The following is a 24,248-nucleotide window of genomic DNA, read 5'->3' as shown; positions in this document are numbered from 1 at the left end:
GTAGAGGAAATGTTTTCTTTGGTCATATCTCTTTTGCTTTCCCTTAGTTTTGAGTAAAACTTTGAAACTTCCAGCCTAGCTCACCTGTGCGAAGGGGAGCAGGGAAAGGGATCTGGGTTTTCTCCAAACTTGGCCTGGAGAAAAACAGGGCTGCGGGGAACCGACAGTGCAGGCTGAGTGGACGGAGTGGAGATTAAAGGGAATGAACCCCAGGGACAGGCAACCAGGGCCCCAGAATCTGGCTCCCTTGGACTCTCTTTCTCCTTTTGGAGCTCACTTCAGCTGCACCCTTTGGGTTTCCTTCTAGAGCAGAGAAAGTGCCCTTCCATCACACCATTCTCCTGTGGGCCTGCCTTGGACTCTGGGCCCCTGCTTAACACCTTTTGCTCAGATCGCAACAGTGGCGAGATCCAGACCCAGGTCTCCTGTGGGTCAGGGTCAAGTGGGAAGAAACACAGTATTCCCGGCTCCTCGGCCTTCTCAGAGCTCTTAAGAAATCATGCCAGAAGCTTATTTATAAGGGTGGGAAAACCCTAACCCTCTCATTTAGAAAGAGGATCGCTCAGCAAGAGCACAGCAAATATATGTATCGGACCCATTCTTTTGCTCTCACTGGTGAGCAACCTTCTGCTTTGCATGACATGTTTGCCTAAATATCCCCTCTTTCCTCCATCAGAATGCCACTTAACATTTCATCATTGGAGAATAATTCTTCTGATTTCCTCTTCATTCCTTTTATTTTAATACTGAGTATTTGGAGCATTAAGGTTGTTAGAACAAATGCCCTAGGAGGAGCTTCTTCATTCATTTAGACTACTATCACTACTATCAGCCACTAACACTTTAGTGTGAATGTCTTCACCAATATAACTATGGAAACACTTGGGAATTCTCAATCAAGAGTGGTGGGCAGAGGTGGAGAAGGGAATGGAGAGGGAGAGGTCAATCCCTATTTAAAGAAGACGAGCCTGGCCAGGGCACCACAGCAATACTAGATACTGTGACACTCCTGCTGTATTCTCTCAAGGTCTGGCCCACCTTTTAGGTTTGATCTCTTCTTAGTCCAAGGGGAACGCACTCTTTCTGCACCACTCACTGCCTTATAGTATCAAAGTGTTTTCTACCAGGAGCTAGTTTCTAGCTGCTGAACAGCTGCTTCTAGCAGACCGAGGGGAGGAAAAGGGATTGCTGTCCCATAAGATGAAATTCAGAGGAGGAAACATTTCCCAGCCTAGGGACTCCCATGGATTTAGATAACACTCCCAACCCCGGAGACTGAGACAAGCAGGAGACAAAGCACGCCTTTGCAATGTTTGCAAGCAAAGCTCTGATAAGGCTCAGTACCCCAAAGCAGTTACTATCTGCATAGAGGAGTCCGTATTGTTCCTGAGGGGGAGTGGGCAGGAGGGTGAAGAGACCAGGAAGAAGGGAGCAGGGACAGGAGCAGAGACTGGAGCCAGGGGTGGGGAAGGGAGGAGAACAAGAAACCAGGCGGCAGGGCTGAAAAAGCATAAGAGAGAAAAGCAGTGTCTAAGACGGGATAGTTAAAGTTTCGGCATAGGTTGCAAGTGGGCAACCTCACGACAGTCTCCATTGCACACTGATGTTCCAGTGTGAGTGGAACCCCAGGGGATGCTGGGGTCCAAGTCTAGGTGGGCGAAGAGACAAAACAGGAACACAGGGGACAGAAACAAGGGCGGAGTGGCCTCTGGCCACCATCCGAGGTACACTTTGTTTCCTTTAGTTCCTTTTCCATCCAAAGGCCAGGAGGTCTCCTTTTCATAGTCTTGGCTCAGCTCCTGAAGGCTCCCTCCTGATAAACATTTAGCTAGCATGTTCTCAGTGATTCAGGGGTGATTCAAGTGAGGGTATCTGGCCATGCCAGCCCTGGCATCAGGTGGTCGACACATACATGGGGCTTGCCCTGACACCCTTTCATACTGTATATCAAACTAAGCCAGCTTTGAGAGTCTCAGAGGAAAACAGGATGACCTTGGATGATAGCCAAGGCTGTGCACTTACTGTAGAGGTCAGTTTCGTCCAGGATCTCCGATTTGATGATCTCCTCTATGATGTCCTCCAGCGTGACAATGCCCATCACCTCATAGAAGGGGTCCCCTTCTCCCTCATTATTCACCCGCTGGACAATGGCCAGGTGAGATTTTCCTAGAAAACAAATAAAGTCGCAGTTAAGCATCTGAGACACTTTCAGAGACCTTTCCTTGTGAGAAAATTATACAAACTTGCTCTCTGACTAAGCTTGGGACTGAACCCATCCCAGGACCTCCTTAAAATATGAAGTTTGTGTACAAGCTCTTGCAAATGCAAACCTTATACTTTTACATCTCTGTCTCTTTTTAGGAAAGTTACCTAATACATCCAAAGCCAGTTAAATTTGTTTTCTTTGAATTTTCACATATAGCAAATATATCTAAGCTGAAGGATAATGAATAATCTAATTGAAAGAACAATAATTTGGAGTCAGAAGATTGGGTTGAAGCTGTTCTCCTCCTCCAGGCTTCCTCCCTCCTGTGCCCCCAACTATTCCACTTACTATCTATGCACCTGACCCTCAGCAAATCACTTAACCTCTACTGAGTCTCAATCTTCTCATCTAGAATTAGGGACTAATACCAGTGTGGTGACTTTAAAACATGGCCCCCAAGTTCTTTGATATGCCTCCCATTGAGAGGTGTGGTCTATAGTCCCTTCCCTTGAGTCTGGGCAGGCTTGTGACTGCTTTGACCAATAAAGAAGGGGGAAGTGTCTGCTATGTGACTTCTGAGGCTAGGTCATAAAAGGCATGTGGCTTCTGCTGCAGAAACACTCTAAGAAGTCTGATGACTACCCTGAGGCCACCATGGTGGAGAGACCACTTAGATGCTTAGGCGACAGTACCAGCTGAGCCCAGCCTTCCAGCCATCCTACTAAAGTACCAGACAGGTTAGCGAAGAAGCCTTCTTGGCAGCGGATCCACAATCTCAGCTGATCCAGCACCACCCTCTGGAGTCCTCCCCAGCCATTCAAGTCATCTCCAGCTGTGGCTCCAGATACTGTGAAGCAGAGATAAGTCATTCCCGCTGTACCTCCTCTGAATTCCTGACTCACAGAATCTGTGAGCATAATAAAATCGTTGTTGTTTTATGTCTCTAAGTTTTGGAGTGGTTTGTTAGCAGCAATGGTAATGAGGACAACCAGTACCCATAGGTGACTGTGGAGCTCAAACAACCTTGAGCATATATGAAGGTGCTTCGTAAACTATAATGTGTCATTGGCAGTTATTTAATTTTTATTGCCTAACAACTGAATAATAATAATTAACATTTATTGAGCTCTAACTATGTGCCAGGTGCTATTCGGAGCACTTTATATGTATTGATTCGTTTAATCTTCATAACAACCCTGAGGCGAGTACTATTATTATGGCCATTTTACAGATGAAAGAATTGAGGCACAGATTGGCTAAGTAACATGACTAAAGTTACACAGCCCACAAGTGGCAGAGCTGGATTGCAAACCCAGATAACTGGGTTCAGTCCTAACCTAGGGACTGACTCTTCCCTAACAGTCCTGCTTCACGTTGGTTTCTTTTCATCTGCTGATAGACACATTTCCTGGTCCTGTTTCTAAAGTGCAAATCTGGGTGGTTCTTTCTTGGGCTAAGAGACATTTAAGGAGAAAATCGAGAGTACTGACTCAGATGTGCTATTCTTGCCGAAAAAAAAAAGGAAGTTCATGCTTTCTCAGTGTTATTCTTTATAAGCTATTGCTTGGCCATCAACAAACATATCAGATAAGAGGAGCAGTCAGTTTGCAGGAGGCATAAATAACCATTAAAATTTAAACACATGAACTCCTGCATCAAATACCTCAAATCACAAGATAGTTACCCATTGGGATTTTTACCTGAAAAGAAATTGGAAAGATGGCATGTATATCCCTCAAGAATGGTCTCTAATTTCTTCTCCACCTTCAACCCGTCCTTTGACTTACTTGCACGGATCTGATCATGCCACTGCCTTGCTCAAAAACCCTCTATGGCTCCTAGTGCTCACAGAAGCAAGTCTAGATTCATTAATTTGGTATTATCAAGACTGCAAATGGGCCGGCCCCGTGGCTTGGTGGTTAAGTGAGTGCGCTCCACTGCTGGCGACCCGGGTTCGGATCCCGGGCTCGCACCGACGCGCTGCTTCTCTGGCCATGCTGAGGCCGCGTCCCACATACAGCAACTAGAAGGATGTGCAGCTATGACACACAACTATCTACTGGGGCTTTGGGGGGAAAAAATAAATAAATAAAATCTTTAAAAAAAAAAAAAAAAAAAAAGAATATCACAGCAATATTTATAAAATGGGCCGGCCCTGTGGCTTGGTGGTTAAGTGCGCGCGCTGCGATGCTGGTGGCCCGGGTTCGGATCCCGGGTGCGCATTGAGGCACCGCTTCTCCGTTCATCCTGAGGCCGAGTCCCGCATACAGCAACTAGAAGGATGTGCAGCTACGACATACAACTATCCACTGGGGCTTTGGGGGGAAAAAAATAAAATAAATAAAATCTTTAAAAAAAAAAAAAAAAAAAAAAGACTGCAAAATGTGGCTCTTCTCTATCTTTCTAAATGCATGCCCTGCTACATCCCCTAATCATTCTATAGTCCAGGTGCAGATTACCTCCACTCCTCAACTTCCTCCACGCCCACTTTCTAAGTCTTGGCTCACCGTGTTTCTTTCTCCCATCCTGCCTCTGCTGGCCCTTCAAGTTATAGCTCAGGTGCCAGCTCCTCCAGAAAGCTCTCCCAGATCTGTCCCATTCTGAATCGGAACCAACCTCTCCTTGCCTCTGTTTCTAAGCCCTTAATAACTACATTAGAGAATTTATCACAATGTGCTGCTTCTTGTAACTAGCAATGTGTGTGTCCTCTGCTGGACCATGTTTCTTGCTCAGATCATAAGCTCCTTCAGGACAAAGGCTCAAACACGTAGATATGGTTCCCTCCATGTAACACGCAGCCAATAAGTGCCTGATGAACTGAACTAAGGCTGAATAAAAATCCATAGTTGATATAATAAATGATATTAAAATGAGATACTAAAACCTTTATTTTTTGATAAAATACAATGTGTTTAAATTAAAATTTAAACTCTGTGTCAGTGGTTCTAAAATTATCCTTCTTTGAAACAACTGCATCCTACCCAACTGGACTAAAGTGTTTTGTAGCTCAAATTAGATTATGTTAATTGTTAGAATGTGCTCAATTTAAAGTTTTTTTTTTCAACACATTGTTCTTAAATTTATGGTACCCATTCTCACTTTTCTGCTAAGATGTGCTAGCAGATAACAAATGCCTAGTATGACGGGAAAACTTGGAAAAGCAATTTCTTAAAATTGTTTTCTATAATTGGATAATTTTTGCAGTGTGGAGCCCAGAATATATATAATACAGCCGTACTTCCCACCACTAAGATGTTAGATCATAAGATAGGATTAAATAAATTGATATTTTATGATGTTTTACAAAGAGTACCATAACTTCCATGTGAAAATCTACCATTGGTTTATACTTCATAAGTTCAATTTGAGGACACACTATGTGATTACCAGTAAACACTGATTTTAAGTCCTAATTACATAATATTCAAGACAATGCACTTATGTAATCTATTTAGAAACATTTTATAATTCACAATCAGCCCTTAAGATTCCCTCAAGTGCCTGTAGAGATCTACAAACAAATGAAGGAAGTCATTCTTTCTTGGGTACAGACAGGAACAGGAATCAGCAATCACATAATCCTGTTCTGAGCTGACACTCAGGGAAAGAAAACTGCTGTTCCCATGACACACATACCTTAGGTCCTTCCTCTCTCAAAAAGGTTGGCCTTTAAGAAACCTATCTCCTTGTACCCCTCCTCTTCCTGGGCCCCAGAGGTGTTGGAGTGGCCCCAAGTAAAGCCAATCTTGAGACATGGAAAAGTGAGTCACTTCCTCCTGCCACAGCAATGTACATCCCTCTCTATTGGCATTTACAATAATAACAGCTATTATTACTATTATTATTATTATTATTATTATTATAGCAGCTACCAGTTGCTATACACACTCTAGGGACCAGGCACAGTGCTGGGCACCATATACACATTATTTCACTGTGTTATTGTTCTCTATTTATATGTGGTCGCCCCACTATGATAGTAAGCTCCTTGAGGAGCAATAGCTATGTTCTACTTATCTCTATGTCCCCAGAATCCAGAATAGTACCTGGCACAGAGTGAGAACACCATAACTAGTGGGTGATAAGTAGATGTCCACAAGCAAAAGAATGAAGTTGGACACCTACCTCACACCATACACAAAAATTAATTCAAAGTGGATCAAATGCCTAAATGTAAAAGCGAAAACTATAAAACTCTTAGGAAAAAACATAGGAGTAAATCTTTGTGACCTTGGAGTAGGAAATAGTTTTTTAGATAAGACATCAAATGCATAAGCAAGCACAGTAAAATAAGTAGATAAATTGGACTTCATCAGAATTAAAAAAGGACAAGCCAGCCCTGATGCCCTAGTGGTTAAAGTTCGGGATGCTCTGCTTTGGCAGCCCAGGTTCAGTTCCTGGGCACCGAACCACACCACTCGTCTGTCAGCAGCCGTGCTGTGGCGGTGGTTCACATAGAAGAACTAGAAGGACTTACAACTAGAATATACAACTATGTACTGGGGCTTTGGGGAGGAAAAAAAAAAAAAGAGGAAGATTGGCAACAGATGTTAGCTCAGGGTGAATCTTTCCTAGCAAACAAACAAAAAAATCCTTCTTGATTGATCTTAAAAAAAAAAAAAATTGAAAAAGGACATCAGCAAAAAAGTGAAAGACAACTTACAGAATAGGAGAAAATATTTGCAAATCATATATCTGATAGGGAGCTTGTATTCAGAATATATAAAGAAAATTTACAACTCATAAAAACAACTCAATTAAAAAGTGGGGGCCGGCCCGGTGGCGCAAGCGGTTAAGTGCGCGCGCTCAGCTGCGGCGGCCCGGGGTTCGCTGGTTCGGATCCCCGGCGCACACCGACGCACTGCTTGGCAAGCCATGCTGTGGCGGCGTCCCATATAAAGTGGAGGAAGATGGGCACAGATGTTAGCCCAGGGCCGTCTTCCTCAGCAAAAAGAAAAAAAAAAAAAAGAGGAGGATTGGCAGATGTTAGCACAGGGCTGATCTCCTCACACACACACAAAAAAAAGTGGACAAAGGATGAGAATAGACATTTATCCATGCAAGATATACAACTGGCCAATAAGCACATGAAAAGATGCTCAACATCTTCATCAACAGAGAAAAGCAAATCAAAATGCCAATGAGATACCACTTTATACCCACTAGAACAGCTATACCCAAAAAGATAGACAAAACCAAATGTTTTTTGTTTGTTTGTTTTTTTAAACATTTTGAATTTTTATTTTTTATGTAGTTGTTTTTTTTTTAATTTATTTATTTGTTTTTCCCCCAAAGCCCCAGTAGATAGTTGTATGTTACAGCTGCACATCCTTCTAGTTGCTGTATGTGGGACGCGGCCTCAGCATGGCCAGAGGAGCGGTGCGGCGGTGCGCGCCCGGGATCCGAACCCGGGCTGCCAGTAGCGGAGCGCTTGCACTTAACCGCTAAGCCACGGGGCTGGCCCAAGACAAAAACAAATGTTGATGAGGATGTGGAGACACTGGAATCCTCAGACATTGCTGGCAGGATTGTAAAATGATTTACCTGCCTTGGAAAACAGTTTGGCACTTTCTCAAAATATTAAACATAAATCATCTTATGACCCAGCAATTCCACTCCTAGGTATATACCCAAGAGAAATAAAAGCATATGTCCACACAAAAACATGTACGCAAATGTTCACCGTCATATTAATCCTAACAGCTAAAAAGTGGAAACAATCCAAATGTCCATCAACTGATGAACAGATAAACAAAATGTGGTATATCCAGGCAATGGAATATCATCTGGCCATAAAAAGGGAATGAAGTACTGATAAATGCTACAACATGGACAAACTTCGAAAACATTATGCTGAGTGAAAGACGCTAGACACAAAAGGCCACACATTGTAAGACTCCATTTATAGGCAAATTCCAGAATAGGCTAATCTATAGAGAAAGAAAGTAGATTAGTGATTGCTAGGAGCTAGGAGAAGATGGGAATGGGGAGAATCTATGGAGTTTCTTTTGGGGTGATGAAATGTTCTAGAATTAGATAGTGATGGTTGCATTAGATGGCTGATGGTCCACTGAGTTGTACACCTTAAAAGGGTGAATGTTATGGTACGTGAATTCTATCTCAATCAAGCTGTTACTAAAAAAGAAAGCCAATTGGAAAAAAACAATAACCAGTTCCTGAATGAACAGGTAGGTTGGTGGGGCTGAAAGTTGCAAGCAACACACAGGTGAGTAAAAATAGGAACTACCTCATAAAAAGAGAATAGGTTGAAATGAAAGAGCAATACTGGTTTGGACACGGGTGGTAGTGCTGGTAGCATGCTGGTTTAGAGTGCTTGTTGTCATTTGGTGCTCTAGGACGTGGCAGAGACCACAAGTGGACACAGGTGAGGCAACTGGGAGACCAGGAATGGGGAAGAAAGCACCATCTTATGACTTTCTGTGGTGGTGGAAATGATGAATGAGTGCTTGTCACAGATGAGAGGAGAGAATCTGAGGATAAAGAGCTGTTGGCCTGGGACATAGTAGGTTCCCATCTTTATTAGAGATATTATCAACCTGAGGGACGACTTATGGTTATTTAAAACTTGTAAACTAGGGCAAACTGGGGCAGTGGGGGCTCAAATTTCCCAAATGTTTCCATCTTTTTCTGAGCAAATGCTGATTTCTAACATGCATTATTTCTCTTCCCAAGGATGAGTGTTGTGTTTTCTTCCTAATGACATACTTGAGGGAGTGGCTTAAATTTGGGATATTCCTCTCTTCTTATGCCCTTCTGTGAGGTTCTGTGAAGGAGAACTGTGGCCTTTCCTGTGGAGCTGTCCCTCTACAGATCAGCAGAATTTCTCAAGGGCTTTCTCATGATTATTAGTCTATTAATTTCAGTTTCCTTCCAACTTACTAGAAAAGCGGGATGCCTGTGAAATAGTTTAGGCTAATAATGATGATGATCATTAACATTCGTACAGAACTTCACAGTTTGTCAGGAGGCTTCATATAGAGTCCAGGAGAGTCTTAGAGTTTATGAAAAGATGTTCTTGAGAACTGTGAGAATCCCTCATTTTGTGAATCAAAAATGTTTGGACAGGCCCCCAGCTTTCTCCAGAATCTATTGAGAGACAATAGGAACTGCAGTCTTATGTACATGCCTTATGCATATTTTTAAGCAAGTTGGCCTCTTTTTTTCAACTTCCTCTAAAGGATTCTCTTTCATTTGGTGCCCATTTTCCTTGAAGAAGAAAAAAAGACCATTTCTTTAGGATCATTACTGCAAACAAGATGACACAAGGAGACGGGCAGAGCCCTGTTGAACAGCAGATGTTGAGGAGCTGCTAAATGCTCTGCTTTGCACATTCTCAGCCTTGAGATAAATCCGAAGCAATGGGGCACTGGAAAAATTACCCTTCTATTTGCTAAAAATAGTCAAAGTGACAAACTTTAAGCTTGGTAATTCCAATGGCCTATTGGATCTCATTAAGATACAATGAGGCAAAAAAGTTATTCTTTAAGTAGAAAATTCGTGAATGCTTCTACTTTATGAGGTATATTTACATGTCCCTTGACCATACTGTTGTGGCACTTAACACCAACAGATGGGAAATCTCTGGGCTAAGTTGAAAGATAAACAGTGGATTTTTATGGCAATACATTTTCTAAAAACTAAGGCTCCATCTGTCTCTGTTGTAAAGAGTATATTTTATTCTGGGTTCACTGGTGTTCTACTTCGGAACTGGTAACTACAGACTCTCTGGCCTCTGGTTTGGCTCGCTGCTGTGTTCCTGGTGTCCAGCCTCAGCAGAAACCCCAGCCCTGTCCTGATGGCTTGGCTTGCCAACACACCTTTCCTGGTTTCTAGCAGCTGTGGGCTCCTGAAGCCTTGGTTTGCTTCCCACAAGCCTGGATTACTTCCTCCCGGCCTCTGATTTACAATCTTTAGCTCCACTGCTGTCCACACCCTGATGAGACACAAAGTAGAGAATACGCACCTATAGCTCGTTTGGACTACACTGTTAGGATGGTTTTGGTTGGAACTGGAAAATTAATCCTTAATGAAGCATAAGGGGTCAGAGTCACACCTTCCTGGGATTAAGTCATATTACAGCCCTCCATTAAACAGGGCCACCCTCCATGCCCAATGTTTCGGAATGCATTTCACTTAGTTCAATAGTTATCAATGCTGACTGTACATTAGAATGATCTGAGAAGCTTTAAATACATTCTAAAGAGTGGATCCCTGCCCAGAAATTCTGATTCTATCAGTTTGGGGTGGGGCCATGGCATCAACAGTTTAAAATGTTCTCCAGGTGATGCTAAAATTCAGCCAAGGCTGAGAACTATTACTTGTTTTATAGTAATGGGTCTCAAAGTACGGTCCCTGGACCAGTAGCATCAGCATCACTTGAGAACTTAGTTAGAAATGCAAATTCTCAGGCCCTACCCCAGACCTACTAGGGGTGTGGTCCAGTGATCTGTGATTTAATAAGCTTTACAGCTGTTCTGATGCAGGCTAAAGTTTGAAAACCACAGATTTATGGGTAGGCTCTATGGCACTCTGGTTATTTGTCTGATGACCTATTAATGAGGAAGAGAAACAAGCACTGAGATGTCTAGTAGAATCCTGGTCCCTTTGGTGCACCTGGTTTAAGTCACAAGATGCTAAGTACTCATGGAAAGAGAAAAGGACCTCCTGGAACAAAGGGTGGTTGTGATGGCAAGCTGATGAATGCTTCTCTCATATGATGTGGTGGTTATGGTATTTTGTTGACAGGGGGCAGAGAGTGATTGTTGACTGTTAAATGCTGAGCTTGGAAAGAGGTTTCTTGTAGCTTTTGTACCAATCACCTCTGAGATGAGCTTGAGGTACTGCACTATGTATTGAGCTCTTGGTGTGTCTGAGGTCAATAAAATTCTCCACTACTGAAAGTCAAACCAGTCTTTTCTGTTGCCCCAAGAATCCAAAGGGTGGTCTCGGTACTGGTGACTGGTAGTGCTCTATGTCATCAACACCTGGCATCAACAAACCCAAACTACAAGTCAGATTTCTTAGAAGAGCGACTAGGTTTTTAGACATTGCTTTTAGAGCAGCGGTTCTCAACTGGCACTGATTTTGCCCCCAGGTGACATTTGGCAATGTCTGGAGACAAAATAGGTTGTCACAACTTGGGGTAGGGAATGCTAGTGGGTAGAGGCCAGGGATGCAGCTAAACATCCTACAATGCCCAGGACAGCCCCACATCCACAACAAGGAATGTCAATAGAGCTCACTGGAAACCCTGCTTTAAAGAGACAGAAAGTTAGGAAGTGGGAGCAACATCACAACTGTATTTTGGTATTCAAAGAAATTGAAATATCCTCCAAAGGTCTTTAATAATTATAACCTCTAGATGGTTTAGGCACGTCCACAAAGAAGAGCTCCCAAAGACTCTGTTAGCATACCTCCTATGCCTTGAAAAAAAAGCAAATAATTGATTTGCTTCCTCTCTCTTTCAAAAATAGCTACAGCACTTTGGTAAGGTAACTGTTCCCAAGATAAAATATAGAAGCTAGCAGGAAAGCATATTGCTTGGAAATAGAAAACTAAGGAAAGTAGAAACCATTTTATGGTTTTATGGTTTCTACCTCACTCATGACCTTCACCTTGTAAAATAAAGTGGCTTTTGCCATGTTCTTATTCTCCCTGGTGTCCCTGCAGCATCTTTTATTCATTTGGTAGACAGTATTGAGTGCCTCTTCTTTCTTACCTTGGTCTTGATGACCCTCTACCACTCGAAGTGTGTTCCTTGGAGCAATAGCATTGAACATCACTTGGGCACTTTTCAAAATGCAGGTTCTCAGGTCCCACCCCTGACCTGCAGAATCAGGACCTTGGGTGGTGAGGTGGGGCCCAGACAGCTGTTTTAATGATATTCTAGGTGATTCTTATGCACACCAAGTTTGAGAAGCACAGCTCTTGCCACTTGCTACTCAAAGTGTGGCCCTTGTACCAGAAGATTTGGCATCACCTGAGAGCTTGTGAGAGATGCAGAAGTTTGGCCCCCATCCCAGCAGTCTAAGTCAGAATGTGCATTTCCTCAAGCTCTCCACATGATTCTTATGCACTTTTGAGTATGAGAAGAACTGGTAAAGACTACACTGGTTTTCTCTCCACCATTCAAGACTGATATTTTTCTGTTTCCATTGTGGATTCCTTTACTTTATCCTCACCAAAAGACAAATATACCTCAAAGACCAGCTCAGTGATTCTCAACCCTGGCTGCATGTGAGAATTACCCAGGGAGCTTTAAAACCTATTGATACCTGTGGCCCACCCACAGAAGTTCTGATCTAATTGGTCTGGGATTGGTCCAGGCATTGGATGTTTAAAACTTCTTCAGGTGACTCTAATGGGCAGTTGCAGGTAAAAAATCTCTGCTCCAGTCCTTGATCCTCTGCTCTTCTCTCTCCTCTCGATCAAAGATCCTAGCGAGCCCATCACTTTAAATATAACCATCACCTCTTTCCTGAGAACTCAATTTATATCCTAACTTCAGTGTCCATTTTGAACTCTCATCCTGTTTTAGATATTTTGCCAGAGCTGCCCCCTTGTCTTGTCAAAATCACTTATCCAAATAGGAACACATGATCTACAAGACCCACCATCCCTGCTCTTCCTCCCTCTTCACTACAGTAAATGGCGCCATCAACCTTCTAGTTACCCAGACTCATAATCCAGGAGTCATTTTTACCTCCTTTTCCTTTGCTGTTATTTAGATAAAAATCCCCACATTCCTCCAATTTGTGTTTTCTTCCTTCATTCTTTCAACAAGTACTAACCGAATGCCTCCTATGTGCCAAGCACTCTTTTAGGCACTAGAAATGCAGCAATGAATACATGAACAAATAATTTTCCTTCTGTAGCTGACATTCTAGTAAGTGGGGATGAGAGATAATAAACCAAATAAATATATAAAATCCATAGCACAGTTCTATAGAGAAAAGCAAAGGACGGAAGGTTGATGAGGGAGTGTGTAGGAGTGAGTGAGCAGGTGTTACAATTTTAGGAAAGGGAAGCCAGGGATGAACTCCCTGAGAAGGTGGTATTCGAATAAATTTCTGAAGGCAGTGAGGGAGCCCCATGGGTATCTGTGGGATATCTTGGCAGTAGAACAAGATGCAAAAGCCTTGAGTTGGAAGTGTAACTGATGTGCTGGAGGAACGGGAAGGAGGCTGGTGCAGTGGCTGTAGAGTGTGGGAGAAGAGAGTAGTAGGAGTCAAGGTCAGGGAGGTAAGGGGTGGGGTGGCTGCAGCTGCAACAGAGCCTGGAAGGCCTTTGTAAGGATTCCTACTCTGAGTGAGATAAAGCCATTGCAGAGTTTTGTATTGTTGTGTGTGTTTTTTGGGCAAAAAAAGTGATATGATCTGACTCATGTTTTAAACAGATCTCTAGCTGTTGTGTTAAGAATGGACACAACGTGGGCAGAGGTGGAAGCAGCGAGACCTCATAGGAAGCTCTGGCACTCATCTGAGGGAGAAATGGCTGGTGGCTTGGACTGGGATGGTAGTAGCCGAGGGGGTGAGATGTAGTCAGATTCTCTAGATATGTTGAAAGCAGAGTCTACATGAGGGACTGGATGTGGGGCAAGAGAGAAAGAGAAGTTTGGGCCTGAACTATAAGAATGGAACTGCAATTTACAGAGTTTGGGAATATTGTGCAAGGAGTAGGTTTGGCAAAGAGAGCAGAAGCTCTGTTTTGGACAGGTTTAAGTTTGAGATGCCTTTTTAGATGTCCAAGTGGAGATGTCAAGTGGCAATTGGAAATGTAAGTCTGGAGTTAATATATCTTTGGGAGAATGAATGAAATGACCAAGGGAGTGAGAGTAGACAAAGAGATCCATTTCTGAGCCCTTGGGCATTCTAACATTTAGAGGTCATAGAAATGCAACCAACACTCATGCAACAAATATCTGAGTGTCTGATATGGGTAGGCCCTGCCTCAAGTGCTGAGGGTACATCAGTGAATATGATGTGGGAGGAACCAGTAAAGCAGACTGAGGAGGAGCATCCAGAAGGTAATGAAGTCTCAGAGATTTCCTCCTCTTCCAGTTGCAAGTGCATAGTCCTTAATTTCTATGTCCTCATCATATCCTGGATGACTGCACTAATATCCTAACCAATCCTCCTTTTGGTTTTTCAAGCTCTAATCCACCAAAACCAGACTGACTGCCCCCAAACACTGCATTTATGAGGTTATTCCCCATCTTAGTAACATGTACCAGTTACCGGGGAGGATCATCTCTGAAGTCTTCTTGCTGCCATTAAAGACCTCCATGGTTTTTGGTATATACCTTCCCTTCTTTCCCACCCCTCTTTCAAAATGCATTGTGCTTATTCCCCATTCAGAAATTAACTGGTCGAAGAATACCCAGCTAATAAATGGTAGAGCCAATATTTGAACTCAGGGAATTGAATAGGACCCACCCTAGCTGGGGTCTGTGGAAAGCTTCAAGACACAACTAAACAAGACTGAATACTTTAACCTCAGTCCTCTCAGACTCAGAACTGGTCTTGGAGGCTGCCCATGGGGCCAGTTTGTCTCTCTCCAGGTTCAGGCCAAACATAACCAAGATCCCCTGCTTAAAAATCACTGTATTGAGGGTCAGCCCCAGTGGTCTAGTGGTTAAGTTTGGTGCGCTCCGCTTCAGTAGCCCAGGTTCGGTTCCTGGTTGAGGACCTACATTACTCATCCGTCAGTGGCCATGCTGTGGCGGTGGCTCACCTACAAAAAGAGGAAGATTGGCAGTGGATGCTAGCTCAGGGCGAATCTTCCTCAGCAAAAAAAAAAAATCACCATGTTGACCCAGAGTTATCTGGCTAAGCTTTGGCTAATGGTGACATTCTCAGATCATGAACCAATCTCAGATATGAGGATGATATATTGAAAGGCAAATGGGGGGGCTGGCCCCAAGGCATAGTGGCTAAGTTTGGTGCGCTCTGCTTCAGCGGCCCGGGTTTGCGGGTTCAGATCCTGGGCACAGACTCATACCACTTGTCAGCCATGCTGTGGCAGCGACTCACATATAAAGTGGAGGAAGACTGGCACAGATGTTAGCTCAGGGCAAATCTTCCTCAGCAAAAAATAAAGAAAGAAAGAAAAAAGAAAGGCAAATAGGGCTGGCCTTAGTCATCCAAAGAGCATTTAGTTCTGGGCCAGCCCAGGGGCTATGGTCAAACTAGGCTGGTCCCTGGGAGAAGAGAGAGGTGTGGCTCTCAGAGGTTCTATTTGAAGTAAGCCAGACACCTGAGGTGACCTTAAAACCGCAGCCTTTTGAAGGTTCTCATTCCAGGCGAAGACAGCCTACAGCTATTCCAATGTTCTCCACACTGTTTCTCATCTAAACCAAGCTGACTCCTGAGGGCACAGGTCAACATTCATTCCATTTTCCAGTTTTTGCCACAGTGGTGATTGCCACACCTACTGTTCACGAGGTGCATACGTAACCTCTGGTCTTCATTGTATCTCTGCAAATGAGGATTGTTATTACTAGTCTGTGGATGAGAAAACTGAGACTCAGAAAAATTAAGTGACTTGCCCAAGGGCCAAGAGTTAGTATGCGACAGAACTGGAAACACACCCAGGTCTGTCTGCCTCCACAGCCTGTGCTCTTCCCAACATGCCTTGCAGACTCCACATTTCAAGCCAAATCTCAGGTTTCCTGCCTCAAATGTGTTAACAGAAATGTGAACTTATTTTGTAAGTGCCCAGAGCCTGCAGGAAAGTATGCAGCCCAGCATCTCACTAGTGAGTTAGTTAGCAAGAGAGGAGAAGAGCTTTGAACGGGGAAGGGGAAAGGAGGCACAGTCCCACCTCTCCACAATACTTCTGCCTTCTGGTCCAACCCTTTTTCCCATGTCTAGCCTGATATTTCATTTTAGTGGACTGTTTGGAGCTTAGAGGGGTTTCGTTGATCTGACTGTGATGTTTATTTACATGGTCATGTTTTTTTATTTGCCTGGGGTGTCTGAGGAAGGGCAGAGTGATGGGGGAGGAAACCTAATGCTAACTGATGGCAGGATAAGAGAAATGTAAGGAAATTGCCACAATTCAATTTTGGTCTCCTGGGCCCTATGCAAAGTATACAGCTCTCATTTCTGTTTTCTTATCATATATGTGACCTTTACAGTGGCTGGATCAGAGGAAGCACTTGTTATACAAAATGACTGACTAGATACAATTCATTTACCTAGGTCAGTGAGGTAAGAGGCAAATGGTGGAGTGTCTTACTGTACAGGCATTATTTAGCCTTCCTAGTAAGCTTACAACGTAGGATCATTATTTCCATTTTAAGAAGAAGGAAGATAAGCCTCATTCAGAGTGGTAGCGTGACCTGCCCCAGTCACATAGTTAGTAAATGAAGGAGCTGGCATCTGAGCCCAGGTGTCTACGACTCTCTGTGTTTGTGGCTCTAGAGTCTGAGGCGGTGAGTCACAGATGCGGCTTCTGCTTCTGCCTCAGTCACTAACATTGAGCAGGATACTCAAGTCTTGAGATCCCAGGTGCAAAATGGGGATAAATTCTACTGACTTCACGTGCACAGTGAGCACAAAATGAGTTACTGTTTCGGAAAGATCTTTGCAAACATAAAAGGCTTTGCAACTATAAGGGATTATCGTTGCTGTTTTTATTATTTGTCCTTGCTGGGCTTGGTTTTCTCCACCTGAAAATTAACGGATGGGACCAGGTGATCTCCAAGCTTCCTTTTCTGGCTCTAAAATTCTATACTTTTATGAGTCTAAACAATCCTTGGCTACAAAAACAGTTTGGCTTTGCAGGAGGCTTCTTTGTGATGATAAATGGCATATTAGAATTTTAACAGTGCCAACAGTTACAGCCTCTCGCCTTTACAAAGGGCTGTGAACTCCTAATGTTTATATCTTAATATTGGAGAATTCCATTGGAATGAGAGGAGAAAAGGCTGCCTTGACCCATGCTAGATAGTTTTTATGTAGACAATCAAATCAAATCACTTTCTATCAAATCAGGAAGAGAAACACAAAAAACACAAAAACCAGTCCTGTAGCAACCACCTTGATTTGGAAAAACAAAATGTCCCTTTCTCTAGTTTAAAAAAAAAAAAGCTGCACTTTGTAGTAATTGTCCTGTTCTACTTCATTGGAAATAGAGTAATCAACGCATTTATCACCAAAAAATTTCTTGAGCCTTAAAAAGCAATTATAAAAAAGAGAACCATGTCACCCAGAGAACCATGGTAACCAGCATCATCAGGGCATGAAAAAATAGTTGTTAGTCACTAGAATCTAAGCCGGATGGCAGTTTGGCTTGCTAAGCAACACTGCAAAAATAGCAGAGTAACGACCCATTATCAGCAGGTCTGACTTTGCACGGCTCTGAATCTGGTCCCAGAAGGAATTATCCCAGGTTCATACAGCAACCCCATACCCTAGGCTCCCAGTTAAAGCCTAATTAATCATTTATTCAACAAATATTTATTGAAGCTTATTGTATGCCAAGCACACAATTCCCAAAATGTGTATTTACTTGGCTTCTCAGTTAAATAGAAGCTCTGAGATACACACAGAAAGAGCGGTTTTGTGATGAGTGAGGTGGGGGCAGGGATTTGCTGGAGGCTGGCTCAAAGAGAACCAGCAGCTGATAGCCAGAGGACAGAGATAAATAAAAGAGTAGACAGAGAACTGCTTTATAATACTGCATAAAATAATGACAGTCTCATGACCGTGATCCTGTGTCATCAGGAAAAGATTAAGTTATATTTAGGATCCTTTGTTAGGGAAGGCAGGAATGGGTATAAAATATTTTAGAAATATCACCACCAAAAATAGTTAAAATATACAGTTTTGGCATTTAGAGGAAACAAAAATGACGTTTGACAAATACCTCTTTCTGCCTAGTTCCCCATTTTGCTGGAAGGAAAGCAGCATTATGATCATTGCCCTACCAGCATTCAAATGTAGCATCCGCTCCCTTTCTGCCTTTAGCTGAAGCTCCTGCCTCAGCTGGAATGCCCTTTCCCTTCAGAATTGCTTATCAGAGTCCCTCTCCTCTCACTTCCTCAGAGAAGTTTTCCTCGACCCTTTCAGGGAATTATATCTTCCTTCTGCCTTCACCCACAGATGTTGTCTGGATGCCCTTGCCTGCACCCCAGGTGGCCTTGTATCATTTCCATCAGGGCGCTTCCTCCTTTCATGCTCCTGGAGGGCAGGGTCTTTCCTATATCCATATCCATCCCTAAGCCCTGGTAGCTCAGCGCTCAGTGAATGTTCCTGAACTCAATTGCCCAGATGACATCATCAATCACTAGGGGGAGACGGAGGGTTGGTTGGCAGAGGCGGCGCTTCCCCTAATGGCTGTAGATAGCCCAGGAACCCCACATGGCACCCATGCTCTTTCGTCAGAGCCTTTGCATGTCTGCTCCCTTCTAAAAAGTTCTTCCTCTGGTGAACTCCTTCTCACCACCCTTTAGGATTCAGCTCAAATATCACTTGGGGAGGGGGGAGTCTATCCTGACCCACAAGACCAGGTCAGAGCACCCTATTATATGCTCTCTTAGCTCCCTATACCTTTTCTTCAAATCACTTGTCCCCATTTGTAATTATTTATTAGTTAGTGCACATCTCCCTACTGAACTGCAAGCACCAAGAGGGCAGGAGACCTGACGTAGAATAATGTCGTATGGAAGGAAGGAAGGAGGGAAGAAGGAAGGAAGGAAGATAGGTGAGGATGAAGAAAGGAAGGAAAGTATTTGATGGTTAAAAAATGGAATTGAAGTGAGCTACGATATTCTTCAAATAAAAAAGGACTCACAAAGGATGATAAAAAGAGGAAACAGAATTTAGCTACAGCCTGTGGGATTTAGATTAGATAAAAAGATAGTCTGACAATGAAGCCTGTTATGCCCTCCACAGGATAACTAAATCTAAAAAGAAAAAGTGTGAATTAGAGTTCTTCTCAGGTTTTTCAGTGCCCCTTCCAGCTCAGGCTCCACTGTTACCTGGTATTTCTTTTGCCAGGTTGACAAAAAAAATTATTGCAGAACAATATGACAACCATCATAATGAAAACTTTTAAAGAAAGAAATATAAATCAACAATTTTAGCACCTTATATACTTAATTATTTTCACTTTTTCTTGTTTCCTTTTGTTCTTCCTCCCTGCACATGATGGACTAGGCTCTGTTTATTATTTGCTCTAATTATTGTTCAGAAGGTAAACATCTTATTCTAAATTATATTAATTATTATTTAGCAACATTTAACACATTTTTAAGAATATTATCCCTAATTATACCCATGAAAATAACTTTTTATTTTCTTATATTGAAGACAAAGAATGTAGAACTAATGCTTTGTCAGCTTTTTATAGAATTAAGCAATGGGATGATTATTCTTCCTGCTAAAATAGCTCACACCAGAATTTTAGAGTGATAAAGCAAAGCACTGACTTTTCAACCAGATTATTCCTGGTGAAAATATTACATTGTGTGTCTGCACCAGGAGCACTTACTGGCTAGTTGGATATACTTTAGGCAACAGATCACATGCTGTAGGACCAAAGATTGAAGAGGATGCCTTTCAGCTCCATATATATGGCTGGTCAATGGCTTTTTTGTCCACACTGTATTCCTAGGGAGCACAGTGCCTGGCCCACAGCAGGAGATCAATAAATATTTACTGAATGAATGAATGGATGAATGAGCAAAGACTGAGTATGAAAACTGCAACAGGGCATTTTACATAATTTTACATGGCTATGCTAATCTACAGATGGAGTAACCCAACATTATGTGGATTACCCCATCTTTTGTTTGGGAAGATGGTGATACTAACCCAGCAGAGCTGAGTTGCTTAACTAAGTTAAGTACCAGAGCTGTAGTGCCCAGAGGCCTTTGACTTCAGAAGAAAGCTTTATTCCTTCTCCCTGTTGTCTATACAAGGTTGGTTTTCTCCTAAAAACAATCCAATAAGTAGACTAGTAAACTTTAAAAATTAAGTTCAATAAATCTCTAAGGCTCCATTTTATAAATTTGTTTTCCCAAATTACAGAACTCAACCCCAAGGAGACTATTGTGAAAATAATACTATCACATCAAAAAATCACTCTTGGGATTAGAACGGGATATTTGATTTGTGGAAGAAGGCAAGACCATGGGTTTTTCCCTTTACTTTCTTTTTAAGTATTTGATTAAGGTTCTTATTATGTGTAATATATTTTTACATGACAAAATATTAAAAGTTATTATTTCAGGATAGTGGGATGATTAACTTCAGGTGATTTTCATATTTTATCTACTGTTCTATATTTTTCAATTTTCTATAATAAATACGCAGTACAGAAATTTATAAACTTGAGTAAAATTTTCATAAAAGCAAAATAACCTAACCATAGTTACTCTCTTCTTCATGTTCTCATTGCATTTTTATATTTCTATTATAGCACTTTGTTTTAAGGATTTATGTACAGGTCTGTCTTATCCACATACTTATAAGCTGAGCCATGATTTGGGAATTGTAATGTTGTTGGAAGTCAGGGGAAAGGTGAGTCTAGCCTGCCTTCTAGCTTTACAAAAGGCAATACTATTCTCCCATTAGGTTGTAGGCTCTTTGGGAGCAGGGATTGTATCTCACACACCCAACTCTTAACACAGTGCTTTGAACATGAAAAGGGCTATATAATTGTTACAATAAATAGATGTACCTAAAGAAGCAAAGAAACAATATACAACATTTTCTTCTAACATTTAAAATTTGTCTTTGTCCTGCTGCATGGGCCAAAATGATTAGGCTGGAAATAATTAACGATTCATTTACTAGAGCTCTGCAGATCCCGTCCATTATGTTAAAGTTTAACTCCTTCAGTCATTCAGTCAGTCATTCAACAAACATTTATTGAAAACTTACTTTGTGTCATATCCATTGTTAGGTGCTACAGCTACAAAAAAAGATAAGACAGTCTTTGCCCTCCAGATGCTCATTATATGGGTGGGTGGCACTTATAAACAGATACTGATAATGCGGCCTGTTAGTTCAATAATAGAGATATCGAACAATTAAGTTGGCCAAAAATGGGGTTTACAGGAGAAGGTTCCCAGAGGAGGAGGCCCCTGTATTGAGCATTAAAGGAGGATCTGGAGTAGGGATTAGTCAGGCAACACATATTCCTGACAAAGAGTACAGCATGAGTAAAGGGACAAAGGCAAGAAATAGCACAGTGTGGCCAAGGAGTTCGGTGTTGCTGGAGCATAAAGCTGTGGCAGGGAGCGGTAAGTGACGAGGCTGGAGAGGAGGGCAGGGAGCAGGTCGTGAGGGCACAGCTTAGACTTTGTCCTGCTGGCAGTGGGGAGTGCAGAAGGGTTTTAAGCAGGGATGACATCACCAGAGATTATTTTAGCAGCACTGGAGAGGACGGATTTGAGGGAGCCAAAAACTGGAAGAAGCGAAACATCTTAGGAGGCATTTGCACAAATGGTAATAGATTTGTGTTTATATTTAATAACCACAGCTAACATTTATTTAGGATTTATTATGATAGTTACTAAACAAGCATTATTATGCAATGTCTTAACATTTCAAGCAACCCTACGAGTAAATACTCTTATTATCTTTATTTTATAGCTAATGAAACAAACAGTTAAGTACTTGCCCAAGGCCAGGATGCAACCCAGGCAGTCTGGCACCAAAGCTTATGCTCTTAATCACTATCCCATTTGTTTAATTTCTGTATCTTGCATTAGAATGAAAGCTCCATGCAGACAGGAACCTTATTGGTGGTGTTCTCCACTGTGCCTACACAACAGGTACATAGTAACTATTTGCTGAACAAAATCAATGAATAGCCTAAGTGGAAGAAATAGTGGGATAAATTATGTACAGGTACAAGAACTATCTATACATTGGATGCAACATTGGCAAATTTTTTGCAGACTTTGTTCCAAATATTTGGTAGACTTTGGTGATTGTTATGGACTGAATGTTTGTGTCCCTTCCCCACTCCAAACTCATATGTTGAAGTCCTAACCCCCAGTGGGGCTTCTAAGAAAGTAATTAAGGTTAAATGAGATCCAAAGGGTGGGGCCCTAATCCAACAGGATTGGTGTCTTTATAAGAAGAAGAGGAGAGACAAGCACTCCTGCTCTCTCTCTCTCTCTTTGCGTGTGCCCCGAGGAAAGGCCATGTGAGGACATAGTGAGAAGGTGGCCGTCTACAAGCCAAGAAGGGAGCTCTCACCAGAAACCAAATTGGCTGGAACCTTGATCTTGGACTTCTAGCCTCCTGAATTGTGAGAAAATAAATTTCTGTTTAAACCACTCAGTCTATGGTATTTTGCTATGGCAGCCTGAGCAGCCTAAGACAGTGATTAGTAGGATGAGGGTGGGGAGTGAAGGAGAGGTTTCTAGCCTGGGAGACTGGAGGGGCAGTAGTGCCACTAACTGGGGTAGAGAACCCAGGAAGAGTAAGAGGAGAGTTGGTTATGGTCAGTGGAATGGAGTTAGGGTTCACCTCACTGAAACATAGAAATATAGTAGAAGTTAGCTATTTAAGACCATTTATTCAACAAATGTTTATTCATCCCCTAGCCATGGTGGCCCCTGTGCTTGCCCTGAGAATACAACGTAAATAAGATTCATTCTCCGCTCTCAAGGAACTCACAGTCCAGTGGGGAGAAATACTGTTCCCTTTTATAAAGCTAGCATGCTGGCTGGAAAGAAAAACCATTTTCCTTTTCCCCACTTCTAAAGACCTGGAACCCATAAGAAATATATAGAGAAAATCCCATATGGAGAAGAGCTTTGGAGTTACACGATCTGGATTTGAATCTGGACCTTGGAATATACTAGCTGAGTGCTGACCTTAGGCAGGCCAAGTTATCCTTCTGGGCCTTAGCGTCCTCACCTGTACCTGCAGAGTTGCTTTAAGGATCAGATAAGAGAGGGCAGGTAGAAATGTTTTGTAAAATGCAATATGTATGTTAGCAAGTATTGTAACTATAACAGCTACATTTCTAACCTGCAGAAACAAGAGGTGAATCAGCCATGGGCAGCAAGTCAGAGGCAAAAGGCCAGCTTTGAATCCTGTGGGTGGCAGGAGTTTTGGGATAGAGGATGGAACAAGACTGGTGTAGTGGGAAAAAGAACAGGCTTTGGGCTCCTACGGACTAGTTCAAATCACAATTCTGTCAGCTATGAGAAGTTGAGCAAATCATGTTATTGATTTGAGCTTCAGTATCTTCATCTGTAAAATGGATTTGATAATACCTACCCAGGAGGGTTGTTCTGAGAATGTAAAGGGCTTGGTGTGGTGCCTGGCAGAGCTATTGCTCAATTAATGGCAACTGTTGTTCCTATTAATATTATTTTCCTCTCCTACCTCCTAAGGGCTTTGTTTAGGTGCTTAAGTTACTTGAGATGCAAGGAAGTGAGGCAAATGGAAGGGCTGTTACAACTTGCTTAAAAAGTTATTTTTAAAGGCAAAGAAAAGTAATTCAACTTGGTTTTCCTCTCCTAACCTATAGTACAAACATAACTCTTACAGAAAATGACTACTGGATTATATGGCTTGGACCCAGAGAACACCTACCTTGATAATTATTCCTTGTATTTATTCTAAGTAAATCTACCAATCAGTGTTGATAAGGGTTCTCTGAAGGCAATGCTTCTCAAACTTTAATATACACACAAGTCAAGTGGGGGCTTGTTAAAATGCAGATTTTCATTCAGTGGATTTAGAGTGAGGCATGAAATTCTGTATTTCTGAAAAGCACCCAGGTGAGGCCCATGCTGCTGGTTTACGGTCTACACTTTGAGGAAGGAGCAAGGCTCTGAAGGGACATAGAAATTTCTTCCTTGGTGTGGTATTCACTGTAATGGCCTTCTTCTCTTTAGTGATCTACCTAATTACAAACTAACTACTAAATAGAACACTAACAAGTCTTTTTCACACCAGATTTAGAAATTCTGCAACAGGACTCATTTCAGATCAATACAGACTTTTTTTAGCAGCCTACTACATGCAAGGTGGTGGGGATAAAAAGG

General features: G+C 42.2%; 1 protein-coding gene across 1 annotated transcript in view; it reads right to left on the bottom strand.

The window, feature by feature from the left end:
• The window catches only part of CNNM1 (cyclin and CBS domain divalent metal cation transport mediator 1), a 63,848-nt gene that overhangs the window by 35,496 nt on the left and 4,104 nt on the right, over nt 1–24,248 (bottom strand). The window contains exon 2 of the mRNA XM_004428159.3: nt 2,023–2,166. Within this exon, the coding sequence (XP_004428216.1) occupies nt 2,023–2,166 (144 nt within the window). The remainder of the gene's footprint in view (nt 1–2,022; nt 2,167–24,248) is intronic.

Source organism: Ceratotherium simum, chromosome 6 (assembly GCF_057802395.1).
Source record: "Ceratotherium simum simum isolate JZ-2026a chromosome 6, ASM5780239v1, whole genome shotgun sequence".
Taxonomy (NCBI): Eukaryota; Metazoa; Chordata; class Mammalia; order Perissodactyla; family Rhinocerotidae; genus Ceratotherium; species Ceratotherium simum.
The sequence above is the reverse complement of the archived record's forward strand: the minus strand, read 5'-3'. Positions and strand labels throughout refer to the sequence as shown.